General features: G+C 48.1%; 1 protein-coding gene across 3 annotated transcripts in view; it reads left to right on the forward strand.

The window, feature by feature from the left end:
- Positions 1-16,841, forward strand: part of sez6l2 (seizure related 6 homolog (mouse)-like 2) — a 75,665-nt gene that overhangs the window by 51,915 nt on the left and 6,909 nt on the right. The window contains exons 15-16 of one of the 3 annotated variants that reach the window (XM_059012385.1): positions 11,795-11,833; positions 16,795-16,841. The exon at positions 16,795-16,841 is cut by the window's right edge and continues 71 nt beyond it. In XM_059012385.1, coding sequence (XP_058868368.1) covers positions 11,795-11,833; positions 16,795-16,841 — 86 coding nt within the window. The remainder of the gene's footprint in view (positions 1-11,794; positions 11,834-16,794) is intronic. The other 2 variants (XM_059012386.1, XM_059012387.1) reach the window with 2 other exon arrangements.

The raw sequence follows: 16,841 nt of genomic DNA on the forward strand, positions 1-16,841 counted from the left end.
CTTTCTCCTGGAATACCATAACTCTTGTCTTGTCCAGGTTTACTGTCCCTGCCCATTTGTGACAGTACTGCTCTAGCAGTGCCAGGCTCTGCTGCAGCCCCTACTCTGTGGGCGACAGCAGGACCAGGTCATCTGCATAGAGGAGGAATTTAATTTCTTTGTCATATAGAGTGAGTCCAGGGGCTGCAGACTGCTCCAACATGCTTTCTTAAAATGTGGAGTACTCTTCCTTTATTTTTGTGGTGGACGTGCTTGTTGATATGGGTATGTAGGGTGTAAATATGGTCAGAGGTGCTCAGTAAGGAAGATCAGTATTTTGGGCGTTAATGATACTGCAGAACACCTTCCCCAGGTTACTGCTCACACAGATGCCCCGGTAATTGTTGGGGTCTAATTTGTCTCCATGTTTGTGAACTGGGTTTATAAGCCCTTGGTTCCAGATGTCAGGGAAGCAGCCCACACTCAGAATGAGGCTGGATAATTTGAGCAGGGCGTCCTGCAGCCCGGGACTGCTGTGTTTCAGCATCTCGTTGTTGATGCTGTCGGGCCCACAGGCTTTCCTGGGCTTGAGGGCTTGGAGTTTATCTTTCAGCTCCAGTACAGTTATTGGAGTGGGTTCTGGTTTTCTTTAATTATTGTTTCCAATTGTTTGAGTTTTTTAAGATTGAATTTTGATCCAGATTTAGTTCATTTATATCTAATTTTTGGTAGAGTTTATCACAGTACTTTTTTTACAAATATTACCATTTTTGATTGCCAATTCTTCTTTTTTCTTATTTAGAATGTGTTTGTTTGTTCTGGTTGGATTGTTGGGTTCTGTGTGTTTCTGGTTGGATTGTTGGGTTCTGTGTTTCTGGTTGGATTGTTGGGTTCTGTGTGTTTCTGGTTGGATTGTTGTGTTCTGTGTGTTTCTGGTTAGATTGTTGGGTTCTGTGTGTTTCTGGTTGGATTGTTGGGTTCTGTGTGTTTCTGGTTGGATTGTTGGGTTCTCTGTGTTTCTGGTTGGATTGTTGGGTTCTGTGTTTCTGGTTAGATTGTTGGGTTTTGTGTTTCTGGTTGGATTGTTGGGTTCTCTGTGTTTCTGGTTGGATTGTTGGGTTCTCTGTGTTTCTGGTTGGATTGTTGGGCTCTCAGTGTTTCTGGTTGGATTGTTGGGTTCTGTGTTTCTGGTTGGATTGTTGGGTTCTGTGTGTTTCTGGTTGGATTGTTGTGTTCTGTGTGTTTCTGGTTGGATTGTTGGGTTCTGTGTGTTTCTGGTTGGATTGTTGGGTTCTGTGTGTTTCTGGTTGGATTGTTGGGTTCTCTGTGTTTCTGGTTGGATTGTTGGGTTCTGTGTTTCTGGTTAGATTGTTGGGTTTTGTGTTTCTGGTTGGATTGTTGGGTTCTCTGTGTTTCTGGTTGGATTGTTGGGTTCTCTGTGTTTCTGGTAGGATTGTTGGGTTCTCTGTGTTTCTGGTTGGATTGTTGGGTTCTGTGTTTCTGGTTGGATTGTTGGGTTCTGTGTTTCTGGTTGGATTGTTGGGTTCTGTGTGTTTCTGGTTGGATTGTTGGGTTCTGTGTGTTTCTGGTTGGATTGTTGGGTTCTCTGTGTTTCTGGTTGGATTGTTGGGTTCTGTGTGTTTCTGGTTGGATTGTTGGGTTCTGTGTGTTTCTGGTTGGATTGTTGGGTTCTGTGTGTTTCTGGTTGGATTGTTGGGTTCTGTGTGTTTCTGGTTGGATTGTTGGGTTCTCTGTGTTTCTGGTTGGATTGTTGGGTTCTGTGTGTTTCTGGTTGGATTGTTGGGTTCTCTGTGTTTCTGGTTGGATTGTTGGGCTCTCAGTGTTTCTGGTTGGATTGTTGGGTTCTGTGTTTCTGGTTGGATTGTTGGGTTCTGTGTGTTTCTGGTTGGATTGTTGGGTTCTCTGTGTTTCTGGTTGGATTGTTGGGTTCTGTGTTTCTGGTTGGATTGTTGGGTTCTCTGTGTTTCTGGTTGGATTGTTGGGTTCTGTGTTTCTGGTTGGATTGTTGGGTTCTCTGTGTTTCTGGTTGGATTGTTGGGTTCTGTGTTTCTGGTTAGATTGTTGGGTTCTCTGTGTTTCTGGTTGGATTGTTGGGTTCTGTGTTTCTGGTTGGATTGTTGGGTTCTCTGTGTTTCTGGTTGGATTGTTGGGTTCTGTGTTTCTGGTTGGATTGTTGGGTTCTCTGTGTTTCTGGTTGGATTGTTGGGTTCTGTGTTTCTGGTTGGATTGTTGGGTCCTCTGTGTTTCTGGTTGGATTGTTGGGTTCTGTGTGTTTCTGGTTGGATTGTTGGGTTCTCTGTGTTTCTGGTTGGATTGTTGGGTTCTCTGTGTTTCTGGTTGGATTGTTGGGCTCTCTGTGTTTCTGGTTGGATTGTTGGGTTCTGTGTTTCTGGTTGGATTGTTGGGTTCTGTGTTTCTGGTTGGATTGTTGGGTTCTCTGTGTTTCTGGTTGGATTGTTGGGTTCTGTGTTTCTGGTTGGGTTGTTGGGTTCTGTGTGTTTCTGGTTGGGTTTTGTGTTTCTGGTTGGATTGTTGGGTTCTGTGTTTCTGGTTGGATTGTTGGGTTCTCTGTGTGTTTCTGGTTGGATTGTTGGGTTCTGTGTGTTTCTGGTTGGATTGTTGGGTTCTGTGTTTCTGGTTGGGTTGTTGGGTTCTCTGTGTTTCTGGTTGGATTGTTGGGTTCTGTGTGTTTCTGGTTGGATTGTTGGGTTCTCTGTGTTTCTGGTTGGATTGTTGGGTTCTGTGTGTTTCTGGTTGGATTGTTGGGTTCTGTGTGTTTCTGGTTGGGTTGTTGGGTTCTCTGTGTTTCTGGTTGGATTGTTGGGTTCTCTGTGTTTCTGGTTGGATTGTTGGGCTCTCAGTGTTTCTGGTTGGATTGTTGGGTTCTGTGTTTCTGGTTGGATTGTTGGGTTCTGTGTGTTTCTGGTTGGATTGTTGGGTTCTGTGTGTTTCTGGTTGGATTGTTGGGTTCTCTGTGTTTCTGGTTGGATTGTTGGGTTCTCTGTGTTTCTGGTTGGATTGTTGGGTTCTCTGTGTTTCTGGTTGGATTGTTGGGTTCTCTGTGTTTCTGGTTGGATTGTTGGGTTCTGTGTTTCTGGTTGGATTGTTGGGTTCTGTGTGTTTCTGGTTGGATTGTTGGGTTCTGTGTGTTTCTGGTTGGATTGTTGGGTTCTCTGTGTTTCTGGTTGGATTGTTGGGTTCTGTGTGTTTCTGGTTGGATTGTTGGGTTCTGTGTGTTTCTGGTTGGATTGTTGGGTTCTGTGTGTTTCTGGTTGGATTGTTGGGTTCTCTGTGTTTCTGGTTGGATTGTTGGGTTCTCTGTGTTTCTGGTTGGATTGTTGGGTTCTCTGTGTTTCTGGTTGGATTGTTGGGTTCTGTGTTTCTGGTTGGATTGTTGGGTTCTCTGTGTTTCTGGTTGGATTGTTGGGTTCTCTGTGTTTCTGGTTGGATTGTTGGGTTCTCTGTGTTTCTGGTTGGATTTTTGGGTTCTTTGTGTTTCTAGTTGGATTGTTGGGTTCTCTGTGTTTCTGGTTGGATTGTTGGGTTCTGTGTGTTTCTGGTTAGATTGTTGGGTTCTGTGTGTTTCTGGTTGGATTGTTGGGTTCTCTGTGTTTCTGGTTGGATTGTTGGGTTCTTTGTGTTTCTAGTTGGATTGTTCTTTTAATAGTTTTCTAGTTGTTTTATACTCAGTGTCAAACCATTTTTCATTTGGCTTATTTTGTCGCTGTTGTTTCAAATATATAATTTGTATCATTTATGGCTGAATTTATTCCATCTTTGTTGATTTTAAATGTTTTGGTTAGAAAGCTGTTTAGCATACTTTCTATTTCTGCACTATAAATGGTTTTATTATATTCTTCAGCACTGCTTTGTGTCCATTTATAGGCTGGTTTGAGGTTCTATAATGTGGCATGCGGGGGGGGGGGGGGGGGGGGGTTCAGATTGGAATTGTTTATGTCCATGTTTTTTAGATACAGGACTGTTTGATAATGGTCTGATAGAGGGGTCTGTTGCCGGACTATTAATGCATTAATAGACTCTGGGTCCATGTCTGTAATGGCGTAGTCTACCACACTTGTTCAGAGCTGAGCTGTATGTGTATCTGCCCAGAGAATCCCCCGTGATCCTGCCATTAATAATTTACAGAGATGCAGTACCTGTTTCCAGCTGTTTGGTCAGTACACTGTCATAGCTGTTCCTCTGTGTAGTGATGGGTGTGTGGTACAAAGGGATCTGTGCAATCATGTGGCTGTCACTCTCTGTGCTGATGTAGTCAGTCTCTCTGCCAGTCCTGGCATTGATCTCCACACAGCAGCACAGTGCCCCTAATCTGGAAGTGGGCGATCTCCAATTGAAGGTTTTGAAAGTACCCTTTGTGATAGGGGGAGTCAATTGGTGGTATGTAAGCTTAACTAAGCCATAAATGTGCCCCCCTCTTTTAATGGGAGCAACAGAGTCTTTGAGGTCCCCTGTGTACCACACAATGATGCCCCTGAGTCATTGCCCCGTTTGGTTTGGGCATTCTTTAGGGAGGGCGAGATGAACTCGCTGTAGCCTGTGGGACAGTTGGTACACACATCTGCACAGGTCCAGCTTTCGTGGAGTATATCCAGATTGTTGGTGCTATTTATAAAATCTGGAGTTTTGGTTTTACATCCAAAGAACTGTACTGTGACCGAGTTGTTGAGTGGCGTGTGGTTGATGACGTCACGGACCAGGAACAGAAACCAAAACAAGGAATGGTGGTGCAAAACTGAAGCGCAACGACGCTCAGGGATTTATTAAATAATAAAACAAACAAAAGATTTAAACAAACACAAAATGAAAAGGCACGTGGGCCAAACAAAACCAAGATATAAATAAACTGTACTAACGAATACCTTCAGCAATACTGACACCGGTAGCAATCGTCTCTTGGCTTTCGTTCTCTCTCCTCCAACCCTCTCCCGACACTCTGTAGTTGAGATCTTATATAGCAGGTAGGCAGGAGTTAATGAGACAATTGGCAATCATTTATCTCCTCACTACCTGCATTCCCCAAAGCAGGGAGAGGGAGTTAACCCACTCTCTGCTAAATCAATACAATATAGAATAGCAGACAGCTTTCATCTGCCTGCATACATTTAAATAATATAACAATGTAATAATAATAATAATACAAAACTACATAAATAAATAATAAACAAAGGGGCGGGAGACGCCGCCACACATGTACAAACCATGAATGTTCCAACTAGTTATTGAAAAGGAGCTCAATTTAAAGGGTGATCTCTCTCCCTGGTTTTTCGTTTTCTTTATAAACGTCAAAATTCATTTTTTTATTTTTAACGATACTTAAGCCGGGATGGCGTCTCGGTCAGACGGGGAGCGCCGTCCATCCGCCACGGGTTTAGGTCTGTGCCTGATATATATTTATATATATGTGTGTGTGTGTGTGTGCGCGTGTGCGTGTGTGTGTGTGTGTGTGTACCAGATGCCGGAAGAAAACACACAGGCAGTACTGCAGGGCAAAAGACGCGGCGTGTGCCGTTTATTTAAATAACAGAAATAAACTAAATATTTAAACAAAAACACTGCTCATAGAGCAAAATAATGGTTTTAACAAAAATAAAAATCGCAAACACAAAACACCAAACAAATGATCCAGGTCAGGCTGGGCAAATCACCTTCACTGTTCCTAGATTATTTTTACTTTACTTTCTGTTTCGTTTCGTTTCTTTCTCATTTATTTTTCCTCTCTTTCTCTCACTCCTCTGAACAACCCCCCAAGAGCAGGGAGAACCTTCTACACAAACAAAACTTACGGCTCTTCGTCGTCGCATTTAATAAAACAATAACATCAATAATAATAATAATAATAATAATAATAATAATAATAATAATAATAATAATAATACAAGAAAACAAATACAAAATAATAAATTGCACAGGGGTGGAGGGTTACCCCGTTCTAAAAATAAACAATACATTTATGGCAGGGCTTTGCCCTGCCCCCTTTTCATGTGCAGGGCTCCTCACCCTGTCACATATCCCCCCCCCCTTGTGCAACGCACCCTTGGCCCCAACAGCCACCTCCCCCCTCAGTCTCAAAGTCCCGGAAGAGGGGGCGACCATGGTGGGATGTCCTTCACCACCCACTTCTTCGTGGCTGGCAGCTCCCTCTTCCAGGGCTCCAGCCACACGATCTCCTGCAGTGAAAATGCTGCAGGGGGAGCTGGTCTCCTGACCCCCCCCCCTTTTTCCTTGGCTGGCAGCTCCCCTTTTTGGGGCTCCGGCCACACGATCTCCTGCAGCGAAACTGCTGCAGGGGAGCTGGTCTCCTGACCTCCGGCCACACCATTTCCTGCTGCCACGCAGGACTGACAGAGACCCCAGGCAAAACAGAGCCAGCAGCGACCCCAGGTGAAGCAGAGCAGACAGCAACCCCATGCGAAGCAGAGCCGACAGCGACCCCAGACGAAGCAGGATCATCAGCAACCCTAGGAGACAAAAAATAAATAGCTCTCTCAGGCGATGCGGAGCAGTAGGCAACCCCAGGTGATGCGGAGCAGCAGGCAACCCCAGGCGATGTGGAGCAGCAGGCAACCCCAGGTGATGTGGAGCAGCAGGCAACCCCAGGCGATGTGGAGCAGCAGGCAACCCCAGGCGATGTGGAGCAGCAGGCAACCCCAGGCGATGCGGAGCAGCAGGCAATCCCAGGTGATGCGGAGCAGCAGGCAATCCCAGGTGATGCGGAGCAGCAGGCAACCCCAGGCGATGCGGAGCAGCAGGTAACCCCAGGTGATGCGGAGCAGCAGGTAACCTCAGGCGATGTGGACGTGGCATCCCTGAGCTGAGCGGACGTGGCATCCCTGAGCGGAGCAAGGCAGGCATCCCTGGGTGGTGACGTGCTGGCGTCCCCGGGTAAGGCAGAGCTGGCAACCCCAGGTGACGGCGGCAGCGGACCCTCGGGAGGCGACGGCAGCAGCGGACCCTCGGGAGGAGACAGTGGTAGAGGAGCCCCTGGCCATGAAGGCGGCAGCAGGATCGCCACTTTTGGTGAAGGTGGAGGCAGAGGCAGCTCCTGCTCCTCTCCTCCAGGTGGTGGTGGTAGAGGAGGCAGAGGCACCTCCCCTTCTGGCTGCGAAGGTGGCAGGGGCTCCTCCCCTTCTGGCGTCAAAAGCGGCAGGAGCCCCTCCCCTTCTGGCGGCAAAGGCGGCAGGGGCTCCTCCCCTTCTGGCGGTGGTGGAGACAGAGGCAGCTCCTGCTGCTCTGCTCCTAGTGGTGGAGGTGATAGATGGAGAGGCAGCAGGTGCCGCTCTGGTAGGAGGGGGCAGTTGAGTGGGGAATGCAGATGTGGCACCAGCAGTTGTTCATGACCGCCTGGAGAATGGCATCCCAGCTGCTCTCCTGTTCTGCGACTTTCCTGCTTCTGGGGTCTTCCCTGGGGTGCCTGGTCCTGGCAGGCTCGTGCAGCCACCTCCTCTCCCTGGTATTGGGTGGGACAGATGGCCACTGTGTCCCCACAACCAGGGCGCCACTCGTCTACAATGTAGACCTGGCCGACATCCCCCGGTGGCAGCTGTTGCTGTTGCCGCTGCTGCTGCTGTTGGTGCTGCAGGTGTCGCTTCCCATCCATACTGCCAAACAAAACCTCTTCGCCATCACATTTAATAAAACAATAATAATAATAATAATAATAATAATACAACAAAACAAATACAAAATAATAAATGGCACAGGGGCGGAGGGGTACCCCGTTCTAAAAGTAAACAATACATTTATGGCAGGGCTTTGTCCCGCCCCTTTTTCATGTGTAGTGCTCCTCAGGTGAAGACGAACACACACTGTCCTCCGAAGCGTGTGCCATTAGTCGGCCGCTTTTTTTTTCACACTGCAGACTCACCGTGCAGCCACCCAAGAGCTACAGCGTCGGAGGACAAAGCAGCTCTCGGGCAGCTTACAGGCAAGCCCGCAGGCGCCCGGCCAGACTACAGGGGTCGCTGGTGTGCGGTGAGCCGAGGACACACCCTGGCCCACCTAACCCTCCCTCCTCCCTTGCGGCGCTTGGCTGATTGTGCACCGCCCCCTGGGAGCTCCCGTCCTTGGTCGACAAAGGAATAGCCTGGACTTGAACCGGTGACGTCCAGACTATAGAGCGCATCCTGCACTCCACGTGGAGTGCCTTTACTGGATGCGCCACTCGGGAGCCCCCATGAGTGTTCATTTTAACGTCTTCTCTATTCAATGTCTCCTCTATCTCCTCTCTCTCTCTCTCTCCTCTCAATTCAATTTCAATTTCAAGTCCTTTATTGGCATGACTGATTTTTACAGCTATTACCAAAGCAATGATGGGAAGATTCCATCTTTACAATTAACATTTAAAACATACGTAAGGTCTGTCTCTGTTTACTGTCTTTCACCCTGGTCAGGTATTCAGTCAGGGTGTAGTGTATTTTTAGGGCCCGATAGCATTCCAATTTACTTTGTGTTTTTGGTGTGTGTCCCAGTGAATAAGGTATTCTTGTTTGTTTTGTGGTATAATTTGGTTGACTCTGATTGTATGTGTTAGAGTGGAGCTGTCCTGAAGCTGGTTGGTGTTAGTGTGTGTTAGTGCAGTGAGCTTCAGGACTAGCTGGCTGAGGGGACTCTTCTCTGGGCTCTGCTGTTGGTATTGCAGGGCCTTATGGTGGTAAGAGTTTATGTTACTATTTTTTTTAGATGGAGCCAAAATGTAATTGTTCTTTTTTGCAGAACTCTGTATGCAGGGCTTCTGTCGGGTGTTTGTCCCATTTTGCAAAATCTTGCTTTGTGAGCGGACCCCACACTTCACTGCCATACAGGGCAATGGGTTGGATGACACTTAAAAAAAAATTGCCAAATTTTAATTGGGCTCTTTATATGGATTTTTCTCTTAATAGCATAAAATGCCTTGCATGCTTTTTCTTTTAGTGCCTTCACTGCGAGGTTGAAACTCCATGATGCGCTGAATTTTAGGCCTAGATAGGTGTAGTGTGTGCCGTGTTCCAAAGTGTTTTTGCCCAGGGTGAAGTGGTACTTATTTCCCTGAGATCTGGCTTTCTTCTGGAATATCATGCCTCTGGTTTTATTATTGTTTACTGTCAGGGCCCAGATCTGACAGTACTGCTCTACCCTCCTCTGTGGGTGACAGCAGGACCAGGTCATCTGCATAGAGCAGGAATTTAACTTCAGTGTCATGTAGAGTGAGGCCAGGAGCTGCAGACTGCTCCAACACTGTGGCCAGCTTATTGATATAGATGTTGAACAGTGTTGGGCTCAGACTGCAGGCCTGTCTCACTCCCCGCCCTTGTGAGAAAAATTGTGTTATTTTATTGCCAATCTTAACCCCACCTTTATTTTCTGTATACATAGATTTAATGATGTCATATACTTTACCCCCTACACCACTTTGTATAAGTTTGTAAAATAATCCTTCATGCCAAATTGAGTCTAAAGCTTTTTTAAAGTCTGTAAAACAAGCAAATATTTTCTTTTTATTTTGGTTTACATGTTTGTCTGTTAGGGTGTGTAGGGTGTAAATGTGGTCAGATGTCCAGTGTTTTGGAAGGAAGCCAATCTGACTCTTGCTCAGGACACTGTGTTCGGTAAGGAAGGCCAGTATCCGGGCGTTAATGATACTGCAGAACACCTTCCCCGGATTAATGCTCACACAGATGCCCCGGTAGTTATTGGGGTCAAATTTGTCTCTGCTGCTGGGGACGGTGCTCCCTGTGGAGCTGCTGCGGTGCTCCTTGTGGAGCTGCTGCTGCTGCTGGGGACGGTGCTCCCTGTGGAGCTGCTGCGGTGCTCCCTGTGGAGCTGCTGCTGCTGGGGACGGTGCTCCCTGTGGAGCTGCTGCTGCTGCTGGGGATGGTGCTCCCTGTGGAGCTGCTGCTGCTGGGGACGGTGCTCCCTGTGGAGCTGCTGCTGCTGGGGATGGTGCTCCCCGTGGTAATGCTGCTGCGGGGGGTGGTGTGTCTCCTCTCTCACTCCTGCCAGTTCCCTCTTTAGAGTCTCTCTGTCTTGTTGCAGCTCCTTCACCTCCACTCTCAGCTCTCTGAGCGAGGCTTTGTACTCATTTTTCACCTGGGTGAGCTGGTCTCTGAGTTGCTTTGCTGGGGGGGAGGGTGTTGTTGTCCGAGAGTCTGGTCAGCACCAGCTCTACCTCCAGCAGGGCCAGGCTCTCCCTGAGCTGCGAGACTGTGCTGTGGAGCTCCGGGGGTGGGTGGGGCATGGGGGCTCGCGGTCGGTGTCTGCAGGGGCTGTGCTCTCAATGCTGTCAGTGTTGTCAGGGGCAGGGAGGCTCATCTCAGTAGCTTGCTGTTCATCCTGACTCTTTTCTTTGTTCTCTGGTTTTAATTTTTCAGTTTGTGACATATTTTTTAGGGTTATGAAAATCTCTTCAAAACCCACCAGACTGGCCTCACTGCCCTGCACCATGATAGTGCTGTTCTGATATAGATTAATAGTGAGCACTGTGGTTTCATGGTCTATTTCATCTTTTATAAGTAACTGCCAGTCTTCAGACTGTCTGCAGTCTGCAGTGAGTCTCAGGGCTCTCTCAGTATTCTTTGCCTGTACACTTTTCACCTCTAGAGGGTATGTGTATGAGGGCAGCAGTGTGGAGTAGTGGTCAGGGCTCTGGACTCTTGACCAGAGGGTTGTGGGTTCAGTCCCTGGTGGAAGACACTGCTGCTGTACCCTTGAGCAAGGTACTTTACCTAGATTGCTCCAGTAAAAACCCAACTGTATAAATGGGTAATTGTATGTAAAAATAATGTGATATCTTGTAACAATTGTAAGTCACCCTGGATAAGGGCGTCTGCTAAGAAATAAATAATAAAGTATGTGATGATTGTAGAGCAGTGGGTGCTCTGCTGTTCTGTATCCATTTCTCACACAGAACAACTGCCACTTACACTCTTAGACTGAATTTGAATGTGTACAGTATTTACAGTACAGAATTTCTTAATTTCTATAATATGTAAACCTTTTAATTTGATGGCTTACCTTATTTACTATTGCTGACAGACTGCTTTGTAGTTCTCTATCTTCTTTTTATTTTCTTTCTATCATTTCTTCTTTCTTTATTTCCTTTTCCTTTCCTTATTTTTTTCTTTCTTTCCTTATTTCTTTCTTTCCTTCTTTCTTTCTTTTCTCCTCTAGTTTTGTTCCTCTCCTCTGGTCCTTTTTAACTATTTCTCTTTAAAGTTTAAATGAACCTTTCCTTTTCCTTTTAAGCTGTAGATGTTCTTGCTTTTAATGATATTATTTTATTTTAATTCTCAATTATATATTTCATTCTAATGTAATATAACTGGTTGATTTAGGAGCTCAAGTTAAGCATGACTGTTAAGCATGAACTCTCTCTCTCCTCTCTCCTCTCTCCTCTCACTCTCTCCTTGCTCATCTCTCCTCTCTCTTCTCTCCTTTCTCCCCCTCCTCTCTCTCCTCTCTCTTCTCTCTCTCTACCCTCTCTCTCTTCCTCTCTCCCTCCTCTCTCCACTCTCACTTTCTCAATCTCACTCTCTCACACTCTCCTGTCTCTGTCTCTCCTCTCTGCCCTCTCTCTCTCACTCTCCCTCTTTCCTCTCTCCTCTCTCTCCTCTCCCTCTCTCCTCTCTCACTCTCTCCCTCTCCCTCTCTCTCTTCTCTTTCTTCTCTCCTCTCTCTCCTCTCTCTCCTCTCTCTCACTCTCCCTCTCTCCCTCTCTCCCCTCTCTCTCTCTCCCTCTCTCCCCTCTCTCTCTCTCTCCTCTCTCCTCTCTCCTCTCTCTTCCTCTCTTTCTCCGCAGTAGTTTATGAAGAGCTCCTGGATGCTCGGAAGCTCGAGGGTGAGTCGGGACAGTTCATTAAAGTTAAAAAAACAAATGTTATATAAAATAAAATATAATGTTAATAACACACAACATCAATCCCTCCCCCCCACCTCCTTCTCAACAGAATGTAAACAATATACCCCCCCCCCCCCCCCGTCTAATTTAAGAACATAAGAACATAAGAAAGTTTACAAACAAGAGGAGGCCATTCAGCCCATCTTGCTCGTTTGGTTGTTTAACAATGAACAGTGCATTTCTATTGAGTGTCTCCACACTGTCCCTCAGGCTGTGACAGGCACACATGTACTGGGCTGCTAGCTCTGCTGTAAGAGCCTCCTCTCCCAGCAGGATCCGCAGTTTTTTAGGGTCAGGCAGGTGTGGAAACTGGGTCAACTGACTTGAGAATTTAGGGAAGTATGTGTCCCTTGTTTGGCAGTATTTGGAACAGGATAGCAGGAAGTGTGCCTCTGTTTCGACTTCCCCCAACTCATAGTTACTGCACAGCCTGTTCTGTCTGGCCAGCCATCTCTTTTAATGGTGGCCTGTTTCTGTATTGAGTCTGTACTTCGTTAGGGTTTGTCTTTGTTTGGGATCTTTTACCCTGACAAGATATTGTGCCAGGGTAAAGTTCCTGTTCAGGGCCCGATAGCATTCCAATTTCTTAATTAATATGTGTTCCATTATGCCAGTGCTCAATGTATGTTATTGTATGTATGTCTCTGGGATGCTTTGTGCTGGTAGGAGTGTCTCTCTGAGCAGAGCTGGGGTCTCTGGGATGCTTTGTGCTGGTAGGAGTGTCTCTCTCTGAGCAGAGCTGGGGTCTCTGGGATGCTCTGTGCTGGTAGGAGTGTCTCTCTCTGAGCAGAGCTGGGGTCTCTGGGATGCTTTGTGCTGGTAGGAGTGTCTCTCTGAGCAGAGCTGGGGTCTCTGGGATGCTTTGTGCTGGTAGGAGTGTCTCTCTGAGCAGAGCTGGGGTCTCTGGGATGCTCTGTGCTGGTAGAAGTGTCTCTCTCTGAGCAGAGCTGGGGTCTCTGGGATGCTTTGTGCTGGTAGGAGTGTCTCTCTGAGCAGAGCTGGGGTCTCTGGGATGCTCTGTGCTGGTAGGAGTGTCTCTCTCTGAGCAGAGCTGGGGTCTCTGGGATGCTTTGTGCTGGTAGGAGTGTCTCTCTGAGCAGAGCTGGGGTCTCTGGTATGCTCTGTGCTGGTAGGAGTGTCTCTCTGAGCAGAGCTGGGGTCTCTGGGATGCTTTGTGCTGGTAGGAGTGTCTCTCTCTGAGCAGAGCTGGGGTCTCTGGGATGCTCTGTGCTGGTAGGAGTGTCTCTCTGAGCAGAGCTGGGGTCTCTGGGATGCTTTGTGCTGGTAGGAGTGTCTCTCTCTGAGCAGAGCTGGGGTCTCTGGGATGCTCTGTGCTGGTAGGAGTGTCTCTCTGAGCAGAGCTGGGGTCTCTGGGATGCTTTGTGCTGGTAGGAGTGTCTCTCTCTGAGCAGAGCTGGGGTCTCTGGGATGCTTTGTGCTGGTAGGAGTGTCTCTCTCTGAGCAGAGCTGGGGTCTCTGGGATGCTTTGTGCTGGTAGGAGTGTCTCTCTCTGAGCAGAGCTGGGGTCTCTGGGATGCTTTGTGCTGGTAGGAGTGTCTCTCTCTGAGCAGAGCTGGGGTCTCTGGTATGCTTTGTGCTGGTAGGAGTGTCTCTCTCTGAGCAGAGCTGGGGTCTCTGGTATGCTTTGTGCTGGTAGGAGTGTCTCTCTCTGAGCAGAGCTGGGGTCTCTGGGATGCTTTGTGCTGGTAGGAGTGTCTCTGAGCAGAGCTGGGTTCTCTGGGATGCTCTGTGCTGGCAGGAGTGTCTCTCTCTGAGCAGAGCTGGGGTCTCTGGGATGCTCTGTGCTGGTAGGAGTGTCTCTCTCTGAGCAGAGCTGGGGTCTCTGGGATGCTTTGTGCTGGTAGGAGTGTCTCTCTCTGAGCAGAGCTGGGGTCTCTCGGATGCTTTGTGCTGGTAGGAGTGTCTCTCTCTGAGCAGAGCTGGGGTCTCTGGGATGCTCTGTGCTGGTAGGAGTGTCTCTCTGAGCAGAGCTGGGGTCTCTGGGATGCTCTGTGCTGGTAGGAGTGTCTCTCTGAGCAGAGCTGGGGTCTCTGGTATGCTCTGTGCTGGTAGGAGTGTCTCTCTGAGCAGAGCTGGGGTCTCTGGGATGCTTTGTGCTGGTAGGAGTGTCTCTCTCTGAGCAGAGCTGGGGTCTCTGGGATGCTCTGTGCTGGTAGGAGTGTCTCTCTGAGCAGAGCTGGGGTCTCTGGTATGCTCTGTGCTGGTAGGAGTGTCTCTCTGAGCAGAGCTGGGGTCTCTGGGATGCTTTGTGCTGGTAGGAGTGTCTCTCTGAGCAGAGCTGGGGTCTCTGGGATGCTCTGTGCTGGTAGGAGTGTCTCTCTGAGCAGAGCTGGGTTCTCTGGGATGCTTTGTGCTGGTAGGAGTGTCTCTCTCTGAGCAGAGCTGGGGTCTCTGGGATGCTTTGTGCTGGTAGGAGTGTCTCTCTCTGAGCAGAGCTGGGGTCTCTGGGATGCTCTGTGCTGGTAGGAGTGTCTCTCTGAGCAGAGCTGGGGTCTCTGGGATGCTTTGTGCTGGTAGGAGTGTCTCTCTCTCTGAGCAGAGCTGGGGTCTCTGGGATGCTTTGTGCTGGTAGGAGTGTCTCTCTCTGAGCAGAGCTGGGGTCTCTGGGATGCTTTGTGCTGGTAGGAGTGTCTCTCTGAGCAGAGCTGGGGGTCTCTGGGATGCTCTGTGCTGGTAGGAGTGTCTCTCTGAGCAGAGCTGGGGTCTCTGGGATGCTTTGTGCTGGTAGGAGTGTCTCTCTCTGAGCAGAGCTGGGGTCTCTGGGATGCTTTGTGCTGGTAGGAGTGTCTCTCTCTGAGCAGAGCTGGGGTCTCTGGTATGCTTTGTGCTGGTAGGAGTGTCTCTCTGAGCAGAGCTGGGGTCTCTGGGATGCTTTGTGCTGGTAGGAGTGTCTCTCTGAGCAGAGCTGGGGTCTCTGGGATGCTTTGTGCTGGTAGGAGTGTCTCTCTCTCTGAGCAGAGCTGGGGTCTCTGGGATGCTTTGTGCTGGTAGGAGTGTCTCTCTCTGAGCAGAGCTGGGGTCTGGGATGCTTTGTGCTGGTAGGAGTGTCTCTCTGAGCAGAGCTGGGGTCTCTGGGATGCTTTGTGCTGGTAGGAGTGTCTCTCTCTGAGCAGAGCTGGGGTCTCTGGGATGCTTTGTGCTGGTAGGAGTGTCTCTCTCTCTGAGCAGAGCTGGGGTCTCTGGGATGCTTTGTGCTGGTAGGAGTGTCTCTGAGCAGAGCTGGGGTCTCTGGGATGCTTTGTGCTGGTAGGAGTGTCTCTCTCTGAGCAGAGCTGGGGTCTCTGGGATGCTTTGTGCTGGTAGGAGTGTCTCTCTGAGCAGAGCTGGGGTCTCTGGGATGCTCTGTGCTGGTAGGAGTGTGGGTCGGCCTGGCTCAGATTGACCCAGAATTTGTCCGCTCTTTTTTCAGTGGGTAAGGGGAAGCGACCTAGTTCAGCCCTACACGCATGGTTGGGGGAGTTTCTATGTGTATGTATAATGTTTTGTACAAAATTCTAAATGGAAAGTTTCAATTTGACTTTTATCCCATGTTTTGTAATTACATTTTGAAAGTGGGCCCCATATTTCACTGCCATAAAGAAGGATCGGTTGGATAAAAGATAAAAGATTTTTAGCCATTTGTCTCTGCATTCTTTATCCTTCAATGTGTTTATAGCCATTTTGAAGCTCCCTGACGCTCTGATGGTCAGACCTGGGTAAACGTAGCTTGTGGTGTGTACCAGGGTGGTGCTTCCCACAGTGACGTGGTTCTTGTTTCCCTGTGATCTGGCTTTTTTATGGAAGACCATAACTCTGGTCTTGTCCAGATTTACTGTCAGTGCCCAGGTCTGACAGTACTGCTCTAGCAGTGCCAGGCTCTACTGCAGACCCTGCTCTGTGGGGGACAGCAGGACCAGGTCATCTGCGTAGAGCAGGAATTTAATTTGTGTGTCGTGGAGAGTGAGGCCAGGGACTGCAGACCGCACCAGCACTGTGGCCAGCTCGTTGATATAGATGTTGAACAGTGTTGGGCTCAGACTGCAACCCTGTCTCACTCCACGCCCCTGTGTGAAGAATTCTGTTCTTTTGTTACCAATTTTAACACTGCATTTATTTTCTGAGTACATCGATTTTATGATGTCATAGACTTTACCCCCTACACCACTTTGAAGAAGTTTATTAAATAGTCCTTTGTGCCAAATTGAATCAAATGCCCTTTTAAAATCTATAAAGCAGGAAAATATTTTATCTTTATTAGTTTGGTGGATGTGTTTGTTTATTAGGGTGTGTAGGGTGTAAATATGGTCAGAGGTGCTGTGGTTTGGTAGGAAGCCAATCTGACTCTTACTCAAGGCACTGTGTTCTGTAAGGAAGGCCAGTATCTGGGTGTTAATGATACTGCAGAACACCTTCCCCAGATTACTGCTCACACAGATGCCCCAGTAGTTGTTGGGGTTGAATTTGTCTCCATTTTTATATATGGGGGTAATGAGGCCTGGATTCCAGATCCCAGGGAAACACCCAGCTCTCAGGACTAGGTTGAAGAGTTTGAGGAGGGCTTCTTGCAGTTTAGGGCTGCTGTGTTTGAGCAGCTCAGTGCTGATGCTGTCGGGCCCGCAGGCTCTCCTGGGCTTGAGGATCTGCAGTTTCTTTGTGAGCTCTAGCAGAGTGATCGGGGTGTCCAGTGGGTTTTGGTAATCTTTGAGTGTTGTTTCTATTTCTTTTAATTGTTTATGTATTGAGGTCTGATTTAAATTTAGTTTTATCAAATATTGCCATTTTGGATTCATTTCAGGTTCAGGTAGTTTGAAAGTGAGAGGGTTCATTTATATAGAGACACGGGATTATACAATGTGTATAATGAAGTCTGTTTGTTTGTTTGTTTGTTTGTTTGTTTGCAGTTTCCAGGACGACAGACCCCTCCCACCAGATGGAGGGCAGGAACATC

The sequence above is a fragment of the Acipenser ruthenus genome, chromosome 44, assembly GCF_902713425.1.
Source record: "Acipenser ruthenus chromosome 44, fAciRut3.2 maternal haplotype, whole genome shotgun sequence".
Lineage (NCBI taxonomy): Eukaryota > Metazoa > Chordata > Actinopteri > Acipenseriformes > Acipenseridae > Acipenser > Acipenser ruthenus.